This window comes from Rhizopus microsporus (assembly GCF_002708625.1).
Source record: "Rhizopus microsporus ATCC 52813 unplaced genomic scaffold scaffold_25, whole genome shotgun sequence".
Lineage (NCBI taxonomy): Eukaryota > Fungi > Mucoromycota > Mucoromycetes > Mucorales > Rhizopodaceae > Rhizopus > Rhizopus microsporus.
Genome location: NW_019671940.1, coordinates 247,359 through 262,782, shown reverse-complemented (window position 1 = coordinate 262,782; position 15,424 = coordinate 247,359). Strand labels below are relative to the sequence as shown.

Below are 15,424 nucleotides of genomic sequence, written 5' to 3'. Positions count from 1 at the left end.
GAGGGCGAATTTACATTTTATACAACATGAATTTTGTTCTCGATTCAGTGTGCATTTGTTTTCGACCGATGACGAATTTACTTTCCGAAAAGAGTGTACACTATTTCCGGAAATTATTGGTGTATAAATAACTCAGAAAATCGGTGCACTTTCAATCATATTCTTTTTCTCCTGAATATTTATACAGAGAAAAAACTACTTAGCATAAATCAGTTTGTTTACGAAGATGGAAGGTTTATTTTCTTTCCTCATTCAAATCTACTATAGGGGGTATGGGATTTAAAAAAGAAATTTTGATAGCGTTTTTGAAAGACTGCCAAAAGGACCGCGCAGAGGGTGAAGAGATTATATTTGATTATCCAAGAGGCAAATATACAATTATAAAGACATCTAAAAATGAAGACACACAAGTAGAGATCCTTCATTATCTGTCAGGCACATTGTTGGGCATTTATGAAAACAACAAATATGTCAGACAAATTGACAGACAGGACGTTATAGACCTAGACAGTTTCTTAATGAGTGAAGGAATTTATTTTCCATTTGAAGACAAGAATAGAAGAGAAAAATATGGAAAACCTTCATTATTGGACCCAATAGTTATTAAAGAAAGAGTGGATAAAGTTTAAAAAAAAAGGTTCTCCTTTAACTCTTTATTATACCAATGATTTGCTTCCCACAACAGCGCGAAGCTTGTCCCTCGCATAAACACAAAGGTCAAGGCTGGGGACGAGATCGCTCTTTTCTATGGGTGGCGGTCTCCTTGGTCCAAGTACTGTTTCTGTGCCAAAGCTGTAAAACTAGGACTAACATTTTTGGAATATTCATTATTACAGCGTCTCCCTTTTAAAAATAAAATCCTTATTTAATTCCTAATAGTCCTATTTGTATTTAAAATGTTATCTATAATAATCAGCCTTCTCTTTCTTTCTTCTTGTTCTTATAAAGAAATCATATAGAGACCCGTCAGCATACATCTATATTTTGAGCTTTGATTGTGCGCTCTAAGAACCACCCCTCTTAAAAATGGCCAGATGTTAATTTCATTGTATGAAGAAATCCTTAATTTTCTCTCAAACTAACTGGATTAAAGTCAAATAAAGCTCTTCAATTATTCTAAAGCATAAATATTATAAAACTTCCTTGAGTTATCAAGTCGTATAAGAAAATCTTTGCCAATGAAAAATTGATATATGAAGTTGAGCAATATTATAAGGTCAAATAATTGAAGCGATTTTGGCAAGGAAAGGATGCTTAAAAGCATATATAGAAGAATAGAAGAAGCAAAAGTTAGACGATGGTTGAAACGAGGCAAATTTGCATATCGCTCTGGGGTTATGAATAACTATAAAAAATAACATAGTTTGAAGAAGAAGAAGAGGACCAGCACTCTGTTGATAAAACATTGGATCAATACAAAGAAAACTATTCAAATATGGAAGACAGCAGTGATTGAAGAAGATATTATTTCTGAATTCACTTTGGGAACTAATCTCCCAAAGTGATTTCATATTGAAAACGGACCAGATAAGATCGGCAGTTTTGCCTCCTCAAATGGATGACACGACGTTTCTATGAGTTATTTTGACAATAATAGCGTTGTTTGTCCTTTTTTTATGCAAACATTTGTTGATAAGACAACCGAAACAATCCAAAGAAAGCGTAATTCGTCAAATGTTGCTTAAATAAGCTATTTATTCTTTTTCAGTTGCTTTGAATTATGAGCTCTTTATTTTACCTGCATGCAGTTTACGTAATACCGTTTTTTTTTTGCTCCTTCCCTTCTATCGGATATGTGTGTCAGTAATTCGGAATTTTGAAACAAAAATAATCATTGACTGTGGCAACAAAGTACTATGATCCGAATAGATCTCATTCACGCTGTGTAATGGCTAAGGATGTCATTGTCAAGCTCTCCTTCAATTATCAAATGCATTCATATGAAGAATATATTTTTCTGATGAATGCTTATTTTAATACATGAAGCCATTCATTTATTTTATTTCAATGTTTTACACACGCGCCTTTTACTGAGCCGTGTTTACAAAATAAATTATTTACCCCCCGACAACGTTTTCTTTCTTTTTTTTGTTGTTGTTTGTTTTTATTGTAGCTGAAAAAGATGACAAACCAATCACCACATCCTAATTCGTTATCACCACAAAGTAAACACCCTCAGTCTGCTTTTCAATGGCCTATTCCACCCTTGTCTCAACCTAATTCATCGCCTGAGATAAGTGTGAGGGAAATCTTGGACAGATATAGTGACGATCCTGAATTGTTGAAATACATATTAACAGCCAAGTCAGAAGAAGACAAGGTATGTATGTCTGAAGATTTCTATTTACATGTCGGCTAATCCCTATTATTAGAAAAAAGCAGCAAGAGATACATTAAAAGCTGAAGAAGCACGCATTCAGCTTAGACAAATGGATCTAGAAATAGCAAGAGAACAATCCAAATCAAGAACAGCGACTACAGCTCAGCCTCCTCCTCCAACACTTGTATATGGTCTTGCGCCTGTCCAACAGCAAGTACTTGCTCGTTTTAACTATCCTCAACATTTAACGCATCAACAACAACAGCAACAGCAACAACAGCAAAGACAGTCAGAACAACAACAATACCACCAGCAGCATAGACCACCCCCTTCTCCAGGTATACCATATCCTCATTCTGCTCATCCTCTCTTTCCTCCATCATCCTCAACCGACTATCGAGTACAATCCTCAGAGGAAAAGTCCTCATTAAAACGTAATCGATCCTCTATATCAAACGAGACAGAACAGGTATCGGATAAACTATCTCATGATAAAGTCATGGAGGCATTAAAAGCCAAGATTCAGAGAAGTAGCAATAATCCTCAATCTCCTTTATCAGCATCAAAAGACACAAAAAAGAAAAAGCAACCGCCTCGTCCGATTATGAAAGTCGATTTAGCTAATCGATCTCCTTCTTCAAACTCACCACGATCTGCAAAACCAGTGTTGCCTCCCATTGACACGAATCTGGGTAGACTAAGTCAGCCAGCGAGAACAGAAGAGAGTAGTAGTAATAATAATGCAACCAACAGCAGTGCTGATAGCAGTGATAAACCCTCCCCTGTACACTACCGTCGATCTCGTTCATTGACACCTTCAACTTAATAAAAAAAAAAAAAAAAAAAGAGAGAACGCTTTATTTAGTCTTTATGTGATGGTAATATATATGTCTTCTTTGGTCTATAATAGGTTGAACGTCGGTAGAGGTAGCCACCGATAAGTGTAAGCAACATCATGCTTATCAACCAATGTGATTTCACTGTCTGAACTCCACTTCGAACAGATTTATATGCTCTCTGATGTAAACCTCCTGCTGGACTTCCCCGTAGCTTGTCCAAGTTCTCCAAGACTAAATAGATGCCTTCAGGATTACTACTGGATAATTCGCTTCTTTGTAAATCTTTATCAAAGTACTCATAGGTCTATTTTTAAGTGTTTAATAGTCATCGGTACATAAAAGGCAATCAACTTACAGCTGCATTATAAATAATAACCTTGGGCGTCCTTTCCACTTGAATATTGAGTGTGCTATCAAGATACTCTCCCCACACTGTCTTGTCCACTTGTACAAAAATAGGTGCCTTGTTTGATTGTGCTCGATCCCATGCAATGGCTACATTACGGAACTTTGTCTCATCTGTCAAATCTGGACGATCAACCACGTTCATCACAACTGTTCTATCCCCGTCTAATATCGATTGGTAGTTGCTAGGTGACAGTTTAGCCACTAAGGGGTATTGCTCTTTATCAATCCATTCAAGCAGTGCTCTCTGATTGCTTTCCGTATTTGTAAAATCATGTGAATGATACATCTTTGGCTTGCCATCTTTCACCATCACAACTGCTGGAAGGCTGAATTGTTGTCCTATGAGTGTTGAATCCTGACTTGCATAAAATGACACAGTGTTCATGTATGTTTTTGCGGCCACTTCAAATATTTCCTATCATTGTACGTGTCAATAATCCGCGCAACATTTTATTAGTTAAATACTTACCGGTACTTGTTTATCTTCAGATAAGTAGAATACAGAAACATCGCTAGTATGGATGGCATCTACAACGTTTGTTTTGTCTACTTGCTTCACAGGGGAACTATGACTTGTTAGCTTTTTTTTTTTTTTCATGGGATATATTTTATCTTTATATTACCCAGAGTACTCTTTTGCAAATCTGATAAGACTAACGAGGGAACGATCATCATTATAAGCGGTTGGTTCTCCATGGTGATACATCTTGATCGTAGGGTATCCTGATACTCCATGCTCAGAACATGCAGCTATAGCAAGGTTAAAGGGCATTAAAACAAAAAGAAAAGGTCCAAGAGACTCTGCTTACCTGGATGTTGTTCACAGTTCACTTCACCAATATTCACCTCATTACGAAGTTGCTTGGCTAATTCGACCCATGTTGGAGCCAAGCGTTGACAGTGACCACACCAAGGAGCATAAAACTTGATAAGCCAAGCATCTGATTTCTTTGATGTCACTTCTCTTAATCGTTGCTCATCCAAGTCTACAGAGATTCCTTGTGGATTTGGCAATACTGATTTTGTATCTGAATGATCGATTTGTTCCTTTTGGGGTTCTTCTTCCTCTACTTCTTCCTCCTCTTCCAATGCAGGTTCCTCTTCCCCTTCCTCTTCTTCCTCTTCTTCTCCTTCCTCCTCCTCCTCCTCCTCTTCTTCTCCTTCTTCTTCTTCTTCTTCTTCTTCTTCATCTGGTTTAGAAACATCCTCCTCTTCATCTGTCAGTTCTTCTTCGTCATCCTCCTTCAGGCTATCTGCCTCGGAGTATGCATTTGCCTTGTCTTTAATATACTCAGCCAATGCTGCATATTCTCTTGATTCTGAAAATGTCTCAACATATTCACCATTCTCCCAAAGCTGAATGTTGGGAATAGAATGAACATTGTGTTTATTACATAAATCGCCTTGGACAGCACAATTGATTGTACCGAAATGAAAGTTGTTTGTTGTAGCAAGTTGACCAAAATCCTCTGAAAGCTGTTTCCAAGTAGGTGCTAACAGTGATTATTTTCAGTCTATATATATATAAGCATACATATGTGAGCATCTGTTTACCAAAATGTTGACAGTGAGGACACCAAGGTGAGAAATGCTCAATTAGCCTAGCATAAGGTTATTATTATTAATATTAATATAAAAGAGCAAATATACCATTGCCCAGAGCTAGTAATCTCTTTAATGTTATCTGGTCTTAATTCAACAGACACAGCTTGAATACTTGTCAGTAAGAACCCTGCGCATAGTGCTGCTGTTTTCAATAACATGGCGTAAAAAAAAGAAATATAAAATAAAGGGAGAAGCGTCAAAAAAGCTGCCCAATCAACTGCGCTTCAAATGGACAATGCTTATTGGCTATGGATAATTCCAATGTGTGTGCATAGCTTCTTCAACAAAAATAACTGTTTATTTTTAATGGTTATAACAATGAATTATAAAAATACAAAAGATGAACGGGGATCAATTTATGCAATGTAGTTAGAAGCAGAGACATTACCACCCTTACCGGTCCAGTTGGTGTGGACGAACTTGCCAGGGGCATCCAAGAGTTCATAAGTGTGGGCACCAAAGTAATCACGTTGAGCTTGAAGAAGGTTAGCAGGAAGGATTTCGTGACGAAGACCGTCATAGAAGTTTAAGGCGGTAGAAAGAGCAGGAGTAGGAATACCCATGGTAACAGCTTGGGCGATGACTTCTCTCCAAGCGTCTTGAGCATCAGCAGTAGCCTTTTGGAAGAAGGGGTCGAAGAGCAAGTTTTCGAGTTCAGGGTTGTTGGTGTAGGCATCCTTGATCTTACCCAAGAAGACGGAACGGATGATACAGCCACCACGCCACATCAAGGCAATACCGGCAAAGTTCAAGTTCCAGTTGTAGTCAGCACCGGCTTGACGCATGAGCATGAAACCTTGAGCATATGAGACAATCTTGGAAGCATAGAGGGCTTGACCAAGGGCAGCAATGAACTTCTTCTTGTCACCGGTGAAGGGCTTCTTGGGAGGGCCAGCAAGGATCTTGGAGGCGCGAGTACGCTCGTCCTTGAGGGAAGAAAGACAACGAGCGTAGACAGCTTCACCGATCAAGGTGACGGGAATACCACGGTCAAGGGAGTCGATACCGGTCCACTTACCAGTACCCTTTTGACCAGCAGTATCTCTAATCTTTTCAACAAGAGGCTTACCATCGGTATCCTTGTATCTGAGGATATCACGTGTGATTTCGATCAAGAAGGAATCCAATTCACCCTTGTTCCATTCTTCAAAAACATCGGCCATTTCATCGTGAGTTAAACCGAGACCTTCCTTCATGATTTGATAGACTTCGGAGATCAATTGCATGTCACCATATTCTTTTTTTTAAAAAAAAAATCAATAAACGATCTATTTTCTTATCAATGCCACTTATACTTACCAATACCGTTGTGGACCATCTTGACATAGTGACCAGCACCAGATTCACCAACCCATTCACAGCAAGGAGCACCATCAGGGGCTTTGGCAGCGACATCTTGGAAGATAGGCTTGATGTGTTCCCAAGCCTTGGGGTTACCACCAGGCATCAAAGAGGGACCATAACGAGCACCTTCTTCACCACCAGAGACACCGGAACCGACAAAGAGGATACCCTTGGCCTCCAACTCCTTGGCACGACGGATGGAGTCAGGGAAGTGAGAGTTACCACCATCAATGATGATATCGCCTTCTTCCATGTGAGGAAGTAATTGATCAATAAAGGCATCAACAGCAGAACCAGCCTTGACAAGGAGGATGACCTTTCTGGGACGCTTCAATTTGGCACAGAGCTCTTCAACAGAATGAGCACCAACAACCTTGGTTCCCTTGGCTTCGTTATTCAAGAAGTCGTCAACCTTGGATGTAGTACGGTTGTAAGCACAAACGGTATAACCGTGATCATTTATGTTCAAGATAAGGTTTTGACCCTTTTTTTAAGAAAAAAAAGTTAGCTCTTTCTACCCTTTTATGTTGCGCGTACACTTCGCGTATGTATATAACTTACCATAACGGCCAAACCGATAAGACCAATATCAGCACTAGATGCAATAGATAAATATACAACATACACAACGCGCGTATTTTCAAACGACTTACACAGCTTCAACCATGTGAGTTTATTAAGATTTGTTTTTTAAACGGAAAATAAAAGAAGAAAAAAGGAAAAATAAGTCGAGGAGGGAGATTAAATAGAGATTTCGGGATGATGTAAAGTTAAATGCTTAGTGAGCATGACTGCTTTAGATTATAAAGATTCTACCCTCCCCCATTAATAATAATTAATAAGGTTGCATACAAAAGGGAAACAGATGTATAATACGCACTTTTTTATCCAGCGAGCAATGGCTCGTGAAATACAAGATATATAGACTTTATATAAAACTGAAAATCAAGGGAAAACGAAATGACTGGATAAGATTGCGCCGATAGTTAATTTTTCCGTTTCTCTAAATTTATTGGGGGGATTGAAATGAACCCCACTATGATATTGCATACGTAATTGTGGTCCAAGCAGTGATCATAGACTTTATTTCTACTGTAGTTAGTTGCCATAGAGACATGATCTATTTACTCATTTTTTTTATATTTTTACTAGATGTATCTGTTCTTTTTTAAAAAATGTGTCAAAGTGTAAAGATTTGATATGTCGCACTAATAAAAAAGCGATGCATCTCTCAAACATAGTGTCGCACAAGAATCTTTTCCAGGGTTAGCCGCGCTCCAGAGCCAACCTACACTGGAAGGTTGTTACAGCATCATCTTATTAAGGGTGTATTGTAATATGGCATGGATAACCTTTTACCGGTTTTTTTTTTTATATGTATATATAAAATCGAGAATATTCAGGATACTTCTTTCGCGTCTCATACCCACAAAATAACCTCTTGGTTGAAGTATACAGAAAGAAGAAGAATGCACCATCTTAACTGATGAGCGGTGAATCATTGTGGTTTATGATGATTGAATGGTTTTGGATTGGATAATCGAATGTTTGATTTGTTCCTGACGTTAATCATGCAGATCTTTTCATGATCTAAGGCTATACTGTTTTATGAAAGAGAGCCATCATTAGAAAAGTGTATCTTTTTTTTCTATACAGCAGCTTACAAGATAGGGAATATCTTTATTCATGCGAATGAATTCTCTCTTCTTTATGTGTGGCTTGAAAAATAAAAAACACTAGAAGGGGGCTCCGCATGAAGAATAACTTTTTTTTTTATTTCAACATGTCAACAAAGAATCTTGACCAGTTCAATCTATTGTTATCACAATATGCTCAAATGGTTCTTCCAGCTGAAGAGCAAACAACAGACACAGCTTATTTGATATCAACTCTCAACTCGCTTGATTCAGTAGACCACATCAAGATCCTTGATCAAGTAATGCCTTGATGCACTTGATGCCCCTATTCTTCTTCACACTAATGTTATTATAAGCAAGTAGTCGAACTTTTAGTAGCTGGATGTAAAGCCATTGGTCATGACAACGAATTATCTTGTGCTTTTTACCAATTTCTCTATAAACAACTATCAAAACAGGTAAATATACATCTTTTTTAGTTTCTTTGTGCGTATTGAATATATATATTATAAAGATACGCCTGAGTAGCATTCGATCTTCTCAATTTGATATTTGCATAAGCTATCTTTTTAATGGATTAGACACAGCCAAGAGCAGCGACCATCAAGTAAATCTATTACGAGCGCTAAGCGCACTTGTATTTGAAAATGCAGGCAACACTCAACGCCACTCCAAGAGACTATCGGACACACTATTAAGATTTGCTAATAAATCGACAAAACCTTTAGAAGTGAGGCGCATGGCAATCAACTGTATTGGCAATGCGTGTGCTGGAGCAGGCACTAAGCTGCAACCCCTATACCAAGACTTTTATGCATGTCTGCTCGAAAACATTTGTACAGTCGAACGCACCTCTCAGGGCACCATCATGGTGGCTGCTCATTCTCTGGATTTTGCAGATACGGCTGTTCGAAAGATAGCCAGTTCAACACTCAGATCGCTTCAGTTTTTACTGTCCCAGGACAAGTCGCTGATCACAAACCCACTATGTGATATGATCGACATTGTCTACACATTCATCTTTATGAATGTCTCGGTGCAGTCTTACAGTACATCATCAACGACTTCTATTCGACGTAACCGAGTCTTTTCTATCCGTCACTCTCAGTTCTCCTGGAAAATACCATCATCGTCATTACACAGAATACCCAACCCAGCAACAAGCTCAGAATCCGAGCTATCCGATTCATCCAGTCTGACCGAAATGTCGCCTCGTAAACAAAGAGATTATGCTAAAATTAGGGTAAACGCACTTCTCTGTCTGTCTGCTATAGCCAACGTAAGTTCATTTCTAAATATGATTGCTTCGATATAATAACCCCTTTTGTAGACTGCTCCAAAGGTACTTTATCCCTACTGGAATAAATTTTTACCAGACACGTTCTCTATCTTCTTGTCAAACAATGGTGGGCTAGAAAATCAACTATCACCCGTACTCAAGTCTGATAACCAGCCGCATTCATTATTCACAATTTTACTATATGACCCTGTCATGTCTGTTCGAATAGCCGTATGCAATGCCTTGATAGCTATGCTAAATGGTTCCAAACAGTACCTGAGTTTAGCCATGTAAGTTTCCTCTTTCAAAAAAGAAAAAAGGTGATTCATTCGTTTCTTTAGTGAAAAGAGTAAAAAATCATCATTCACTACGTTATCAGAACATTTGGGCTCCATTATACATGATATGCATAAAGGCATCATATATGCTCTACAAAAGGAACAAACAGTACAGACTTTGGTCATGATTATGAACGTAGCAACTGTCCTTGTCGATAATTGCTCATATGATAAACTATCAAAGCTTCATTTACCTTTACTTTATGACGCTGTTAAAGTGCATTGGAAAGAACCAGGTATGTTGTCATTGATATGCATTAAGGGAGAGGATGATCTCATCGAAAAAAAAAGCCTTACGCAGTGCCGTCCTAAAAGTGATTGCATCCATGTTTAACACTAAACAAGAAAGCCTAAAGGAACTCATTCAGCCTGATCTCATTGATATCACCTTATTGGACGCCGTAAAACAGCAAGAAGACAAGGATGTTTGCTCACAGGGTTGGTATGTCTGCTCTATATTAACCAAAAACTATTTTCAAGACACAATGCCTGCTCTATGGAATAAGCTTGTTTCCGAATTTGATCATAACTTGCCCGTTTCTTCTGCAAGCTTAAAGTTTTTCGAAGCATATGCTAGTGCTATAGCTGAAGATGTAAAGGATGATCAAGTTAAACCAGAGTACGTTGACTGGTGGCGGACGATCATCGAAAAATACTCACAGCAAGCATCTACGGGCTCATCTGCTATTCGTGTTGCCTCATGTGATTGTTTTGCAAGCATGTCAAGGGATATATTTGAATGTCTTGGCTATAGGGAGCAGAGGTTAATCGTCACTTTACTCTATCCGCTTGCATCAGATACGGATCATAATGTGAGAGCAGCGGCCTGTAGAGCCTTGGGTGTCTTTGTGCTCTTTCCATCACTCCGAGAAGATCCACTGTTTGTGTCTGATATGATGAAGGCAATTTTGGAACAAAGAAATGATAAGATTATTCTAGTGCTTGTAAGAAGCAGTTGGGCATTAGCAAACATGTGTGATGCTCTTGTTTTAGAAAGGTATTTTGTTTTTCATGAAACTAGACAAGACAATTCATTATATATTTTGCTAGTGAAAATGAAGGGTTTAATCTAAGAGAGTATATGTCTACATCAGAATGGATAGATGTATTGAGTTATGCAACTAGCGCTGCTACTGACAATGAGAAAGTAAGTCATTGGAGGGAGTCATCAGCTTTTGTACTTAACTATATTTCTAGTTACGATCCAATGCAGTTAGAACTATTGGTAGCTTATTAAGAATAACACCAAGAGAATACTTTGAGAATACGCGTATAGTATCTCTCGTGTCGCATGCGATGGATGGACTAGTGAAAAATATTGAATCCGGTTCACTCAAGGTAAAGTCAAAGAGAAAAGCATAAAAAAAGAAGCCAACATGAAAATATAGACACGATGGAATGCCTGTCATGCTGTCAGTAATGTATTTTTGAATCCATACTTTCCTATTGGCTATATAGGAGAAGAAGGAAGAGGAGGAGGAAGAGTTTATCCATGGACACATGATGTATATGAAGCATTGACTCAATCATTAGTCGAATGTAAAAACTACAAAGTGAGAATCAACGCTTGTTTAGCATTAAGTATCCCCAAGAATAAAGAAAAGTATGGAAACAAGTTAGATATGATTTTATCATGCATAAAAAAAGCATGGGATAAATGTCAAGCAACTGAAGAATATAGTGAACTCAAGTATAAAACACAACTAGAGAATCAAGTAAGCAACCGGATAAAAATACCAGAGTCTAATTAATAACATGCCTCTAGATAAAGGTGTCTTTAAAGCACTTTAAAGAACAAGGAGTGTCTCTATCAGATTGGCCAAATTTAGAACTATAGTAAAAAATAAATTTCACATGAAAATAATGAAAAAGAAAAAAAAAGTACTATCCCCCCTTTTTACCTTCTTCTTCTTTCTTTTCTCTTCTAATCTAGGACGAAATGCCCAACGTATTCTCTAAATTAGTATTACCGGAATGGGCACTTTCCACAGTTCCTTATATCAATAATATATTTAGACAGTATGGAAAGTATAGAACAACCATACAACGTTCGATCATATTTGTCTTGATCCTACGTTCGACTTTATCTATAAGAAGACTTATTCTTGCTATGAAAAAGAAAGAAACTACAAAGGCACCTAAAGAGTCAGGAACTAGAAAGAAGAAAGTTGAGGTAAAGTTTTATAACAGTCAACACGTATACGTTATATTTACATTTATGATAGGTCGATGTAGTCTTCTTTAGGCAGCTTTATAAGTTACTACAAATTGTCATGCCAGGATTACGTTCAAAAGAGTTTTGGCTATTGGTTTTACATTCTGGATTCTTGGGTATTATTCATGTAGTAGAACTTTTAATGTGCTTACGTGTGTAATATAGTCTTTAGAACGGTATTATCTGTTTATATTGCCTCTTTGGATGGCAGAATTGTCAGTGCCTTAGTCAGAGGACAAATAAAAGAATTCATTTTGGGCATCATCTGGTGGATGACAGTTGCTATTCCTGCAACTTATACAAACAGTATGGTAAGTGTATATAGGCTCATGTATGTATAACTCTAATACCTTATGAAAGCTGACATATATGCAAAGCAAATTATCCATCCAATTCCGTACTCGTCTTACCACTTTTATTCACGAAAAATACTTGAGCGACATGACGTTTTATGCTGTTGGCAATCTCGATGATAGAATCAAAAATGCAGATCAATGTATCACTGTAGACACGATGAAATTCTCAAATTCACTTGCTGAACTTTACTCTAACCTTGCCAAACCTATCCTGGACGTGTGTATCTATAATTACCAACTATCCCGAAACGTCGGCTTTGAGGGCGTCTTTATTGGATCTTTAATCACTCAGTTATCTTCCATTATCATGAGAAAGTATACACCCTCATTTGGTAAAATGGTGGCAGAAGAACAAAGGTTGGAAGGTGAATTCAGATTCAGACACTCTCGCTTAATCGACAATGCAGAAGAAATTGCCCTCTTTGATGGTCAAGTGATTGAAAAGGCTGAACTGGACAAGAGTTATCATGCATTGATCCGCCATGTCAACCGTGTCTTCAGAATACGTATCCCGCACGGAATGATGGAAGACTTTGTCATCAAGTACTTTTGGGGTGCATGTGGCCTTTTGTTGTGCTCTGTACCTGTCTTCCTCCGTGTGCCTGGTGTAAATACTTCAGATACTTCTATCGGTGGCCGTACAGAAGGTATGCGTATATACTTCTACTTTTATTCTTTTACTAACAACAACAACAACAACAGGATTTATTACGAATCGTCGTCTATTATTAAACTCTTCTGATGCTGTTGGCCGTATCATGTATGCATACAAAGAAGTTACTGAACTAGCAGGTTACACGAGCAGAGTAAAAGGGATCCGTTGAGATGACAACATGCTTGATGACTAAACTTATGTTTTAGGTTACTGACTTATTACAGGTATTTGAAGATGTCAAAGCTGGAAGATTTCAAAAAAACCTTGTTTCGTCCATCTCCACAGAGTCTAATGCCAAGACGCTACAAGGACGAGGCAAGATTGTTCAAAGTGAGAATATTGAGTTTGAGGATGTACCTATCGTTAGTCCCAATGGTGATGTTCTTGTGCCAAAGCTTACTTTCCATGTTAAGCCCGGTGTAAGTCAACCTTGTACTTCATTAAATTATTGCTTACATATAGTAGATGCATCTGCTCATTGTTGGTCCAAACGGATGCGGAAAATCTTCCCTCTTTCGTATCCTGGGTGGATTGTGGCCTGTCTATGGTGGAACAGTACACAAGCCAAGTCATAAAGACATCTTTTATATTCCCCAAAGACCATATCTCTCATTAGGAACCTTAAGAGATCAGTACGTCATTACAGATTAATTTCTTCTTCTTTTATCACTCATATGATTATACAGAATTCTATATCCTGACACTATTGAAGACATGAAACAAAGTAAGACTTTAAAGACACCAGGGAAGAGCCTGACATTCTATTTTATATAGAAAGCGTCACTGATGAAGACCTACTCGAGATCTTGAAGGTTGTTCAAATCGAACATATTGTTGAAAGAGAAGGCGGATGGGATAGTGAAAAGGAATGGTCATTAGCATTGTCTGGTGGTGACAAACAGCGTGTAAGACAATAATCCCTCTTATGCTTAAATGACTAATCATCTCATAGATCGCTATGGCTCGATTGTTTTATCATAAACCTCGTTATACTATTTTGGATGAATGTACCAGTGCTGTTAGTATGGACATTGAAAAGATCATGTATACACATGCTACTGGTAAAACAATACACTACAGAAACTTGTAAACATGCTGACGACTTTCTTTTTAGCGCTCGGTATTTCACTCTTGACAGTCTCACATCGTCCTTCTCTTTGGAAATATCATAATTTCATTCTTCAATATGACGGACAAGGAGGCTACGTATTTACGAAATTAGATGCAGAAAAGAGATTGGCTCTTCAAGAAGAGAAGAATATGGTAAACAGACATACTTATTTCTATTTTTTTATACTAAGGTGTACCATTAGATTGAACAAAAGCTTCAAGAGATACCAAAATTACAAGCACGCATACATGAATTAATGGAAATGAAGCAGTAAACAAAGACCATACATATGACTTGGATTCATTGTTTATATCCCAAGTCAGAAAAGAATAAAAAGGAGGATGTTGTGTGTTGTAATAAAACTTGTTTCTTTTTTATATTTTTTTCTTTCATCATGACAGTAATCCATACCGAAACTCACCTTACCTCTGATCCTGTATATAGTGAAGGCTTTGCTTATTTTAATGTGGCACTCTCCAATATTTCTGTTGAATGTCATATTCATCGAGAAGAGGCCATCAATTATCTTAGAGAAAACAAGATACGAACAGGCGACTTGATTAAGATTGGCGGTAAGTCATAGAATGTTACAAACAAGGTTGTATCTACTCATGGTTTTTTAAGGGGTCTTTATAACAGAAACCAAGCCAGATCAAGCCCATTATCTTAACGTGAATAGCATTTGTTTAGCCTCCAGCGACAGAAGCAACAACAAGAGGAGAAAGACATTACACGATGCTGGTGTCTCTTCGAATGTGTTCAACGATAAGTGCGTATCATGCGTTTTTCGAAGACTAGATGAACATATCGATCAACGTGTGCGCAGTACTCTTCTTTTGGCTTCCAACAGTGCACTTCGAAGGTCGAGCAATGGTATCTATACAGAGTTCACTGGTAGCTTTAGCGAGTACTTCTTTATGATATATGGTGAAGCAAGTTACGTAACCTTTATGATATCGCAACATCTCATACCCAACGATGCTATTGCTGAAGAATTTCAAAAGCAAAGAACGGAGATGTTTGATAATGTCACCAGGGCCTACACTATCTTTACTGAAATGTCTCATCAAGGAATAAGCGAAGTAGGTCTAAGTAACTTTGTGAGCTCTGTTACTTCCTTGATTGAAAAGATTTACCGTTTGAAACAATTTTACAACGTTCATGTTCCAGTGGGTTTGGTCATTGACACCACGATCCCTTTGCCTTCTACTATTTACCACAATTACATAAAGGAATAATGAGCCATGCTTACGACGATTATTTAGAAAATAAAAAAGACATTGTCATCTATAAACAAGAGTTTATTATAAAAAAGAG

General features: G+C 37.7%; 6 protein-coding genes across 6 annotated transcripts; 4 read left to right on the top strand and 2 right to left on the bottom strand.

Moving 5' to 3' along the window:
- Positions 1-2,100: 2,100 nt before the first annotated feature.
- Positions 2,101-3,146, top strand: RHIMIDRAFT_295318 (uncharacterized protein; the record flags this gene model as incomplete). The annotated part of the gene is made up of 2 exons (XM_023614167.1): positions 2,101-2,320; positions 2,373-3,146. The coding sequence occupies exons 1-2, from the start codon at positions 2,123-2,125 to the stop codon at positions 3,144-3,146; spliced, it is 972 nt and encodes a 323-aa protein (XP_023462043.1). The 5' UTR covers positions 2,101-2,122.
- A 22-nt stretch (positions 3,147-3,168) lies between these two features.
- On the bottom strand, positions 3,169-5,406 carry RHIMIDRAFT_77976 (thioredoxin-like protein). Its single transcript, XM_023615684.1, has 7 exons — positions 5,218-5,406; positions 5,122-5,168; positions 4,377-5,060; positions 4,191-4,317; positions 4,037-4,133; positions 3,515-3,982; positions 3,169-3,463 (listed from the first exon to the last, which is right to left on the bottom strand). Exons 1-7 carry the CDS (start codon positions 5,328-5,330, stop codon positions 3,182-3,184), a joined length of 1,818 nt encoding a protein of 605 aa, XP_023462042.1. The 5' UTR covers positions 5,331-5,406; the 3' UTR covers positions 3,169-3,181.
- A 30-nt stretch (positions 5,407-5,436) lies between these two features.
- On the bottom strand, positions 5,437-7,214 carry RHIMIDRAFT_77968 (6-phosphogluconate dehydrogenase, decarboxylating). The gene is made up of 4 exons (XM_023615683.1): positions 7,170-7,214; positions 7,078-7,111; positions 6,472-7,000; positions 5,437-6,409 (listed from the first exon to the last, which is right to left on the bottom strand). The coding sequence occupies exons 1-4, from the start codon at positions 7,181-7,183 to the stop codon at positions 5,529-5,531; spliced, it is 1,458 nt and encodes a 485-aa protein (XP_023462041.1). The 5' UTR covers positions 7,184-7,214; the 3' UTR covers positions 5,437-5,528.
- Positions 7,215-8,194: 980 nt separating this feature from the next.
- Positions 8,195-11,662, top strand: RHIMIDRAFT_77939 (ARM repeat-containing protein). Its single transcript, XM_023615682.1, has 9 exons — positions 8,195-8,452; positions 8,510-8,611; positions 8,668-9,432; positions 9,484-9,722; positions 9,774-10,006; positions 10,062-10,767; positions 10,821-10,917; positions 10,968-11,108; positions 11,159-11,662. The coding sequence occupies exons 1-9, from the start codon at positions 8,270-8,272 to the stop codon at positions 11,519-11,521; spliced, it is 2,829 nt and encodes a 942-aa protein (XP_023462040.1). The 5' UTR covers positions 8,195-8,269; the 3' UTR covers positions 11,522-11,662.
- Positions 11,663-11,709: 47 nt separating this feature from the next.
- On the top strand, positions 11,710-14,381 carry RHIMIDRAFT_286487 (uncharacterized protein; the record flags this gene model as incomplete). The annotated part of the gene is made up of 12 exons (XM_023613386.1): positions 11,710-11,943; positions 11,996-12,101; positions 12,151-12,296; positions 12,346-12,988; positions 13,044-13,147; positions 13,203-13,415; positions 13,462-13,628; positions 13,683-13,720; positions 13,771-13,901; positions 13,949-14,057; positions 14,111-14,259; positions 14,310-14,381. The coding sequence occupies 12 exons, from the start codon at positions 11,710-11,712 to the stop codon at positions 14,379-14,381; spliced, it is 2,112 nt and encodes a 703-aa protein (XP_023462039.1).
- Positions 14,382-14,485: 104 nt separating this feature from the next.
- Positions 14,486-15,384, top strand: RHIMIDRAFT_77892 (uncharacterized protein). The gene is made up of 2 exons (XM_023615681.1): positions 14,486-14,679; positions 14,732-15,384. The coding sequence occupies exons 1-2, from the start codon at positions 14,502-14,504 to the stop codon at positions 15,343-15,345; spliced, it is 792 nt and encodes a 263-aa protein (XP_023462038.1). The 5' UTR covers positions 14,486-14,501; the 3' UTR covers positions 15,346-15,384.
- Positions 15,385-15,424: the final 40 nt, after the last annotated feature.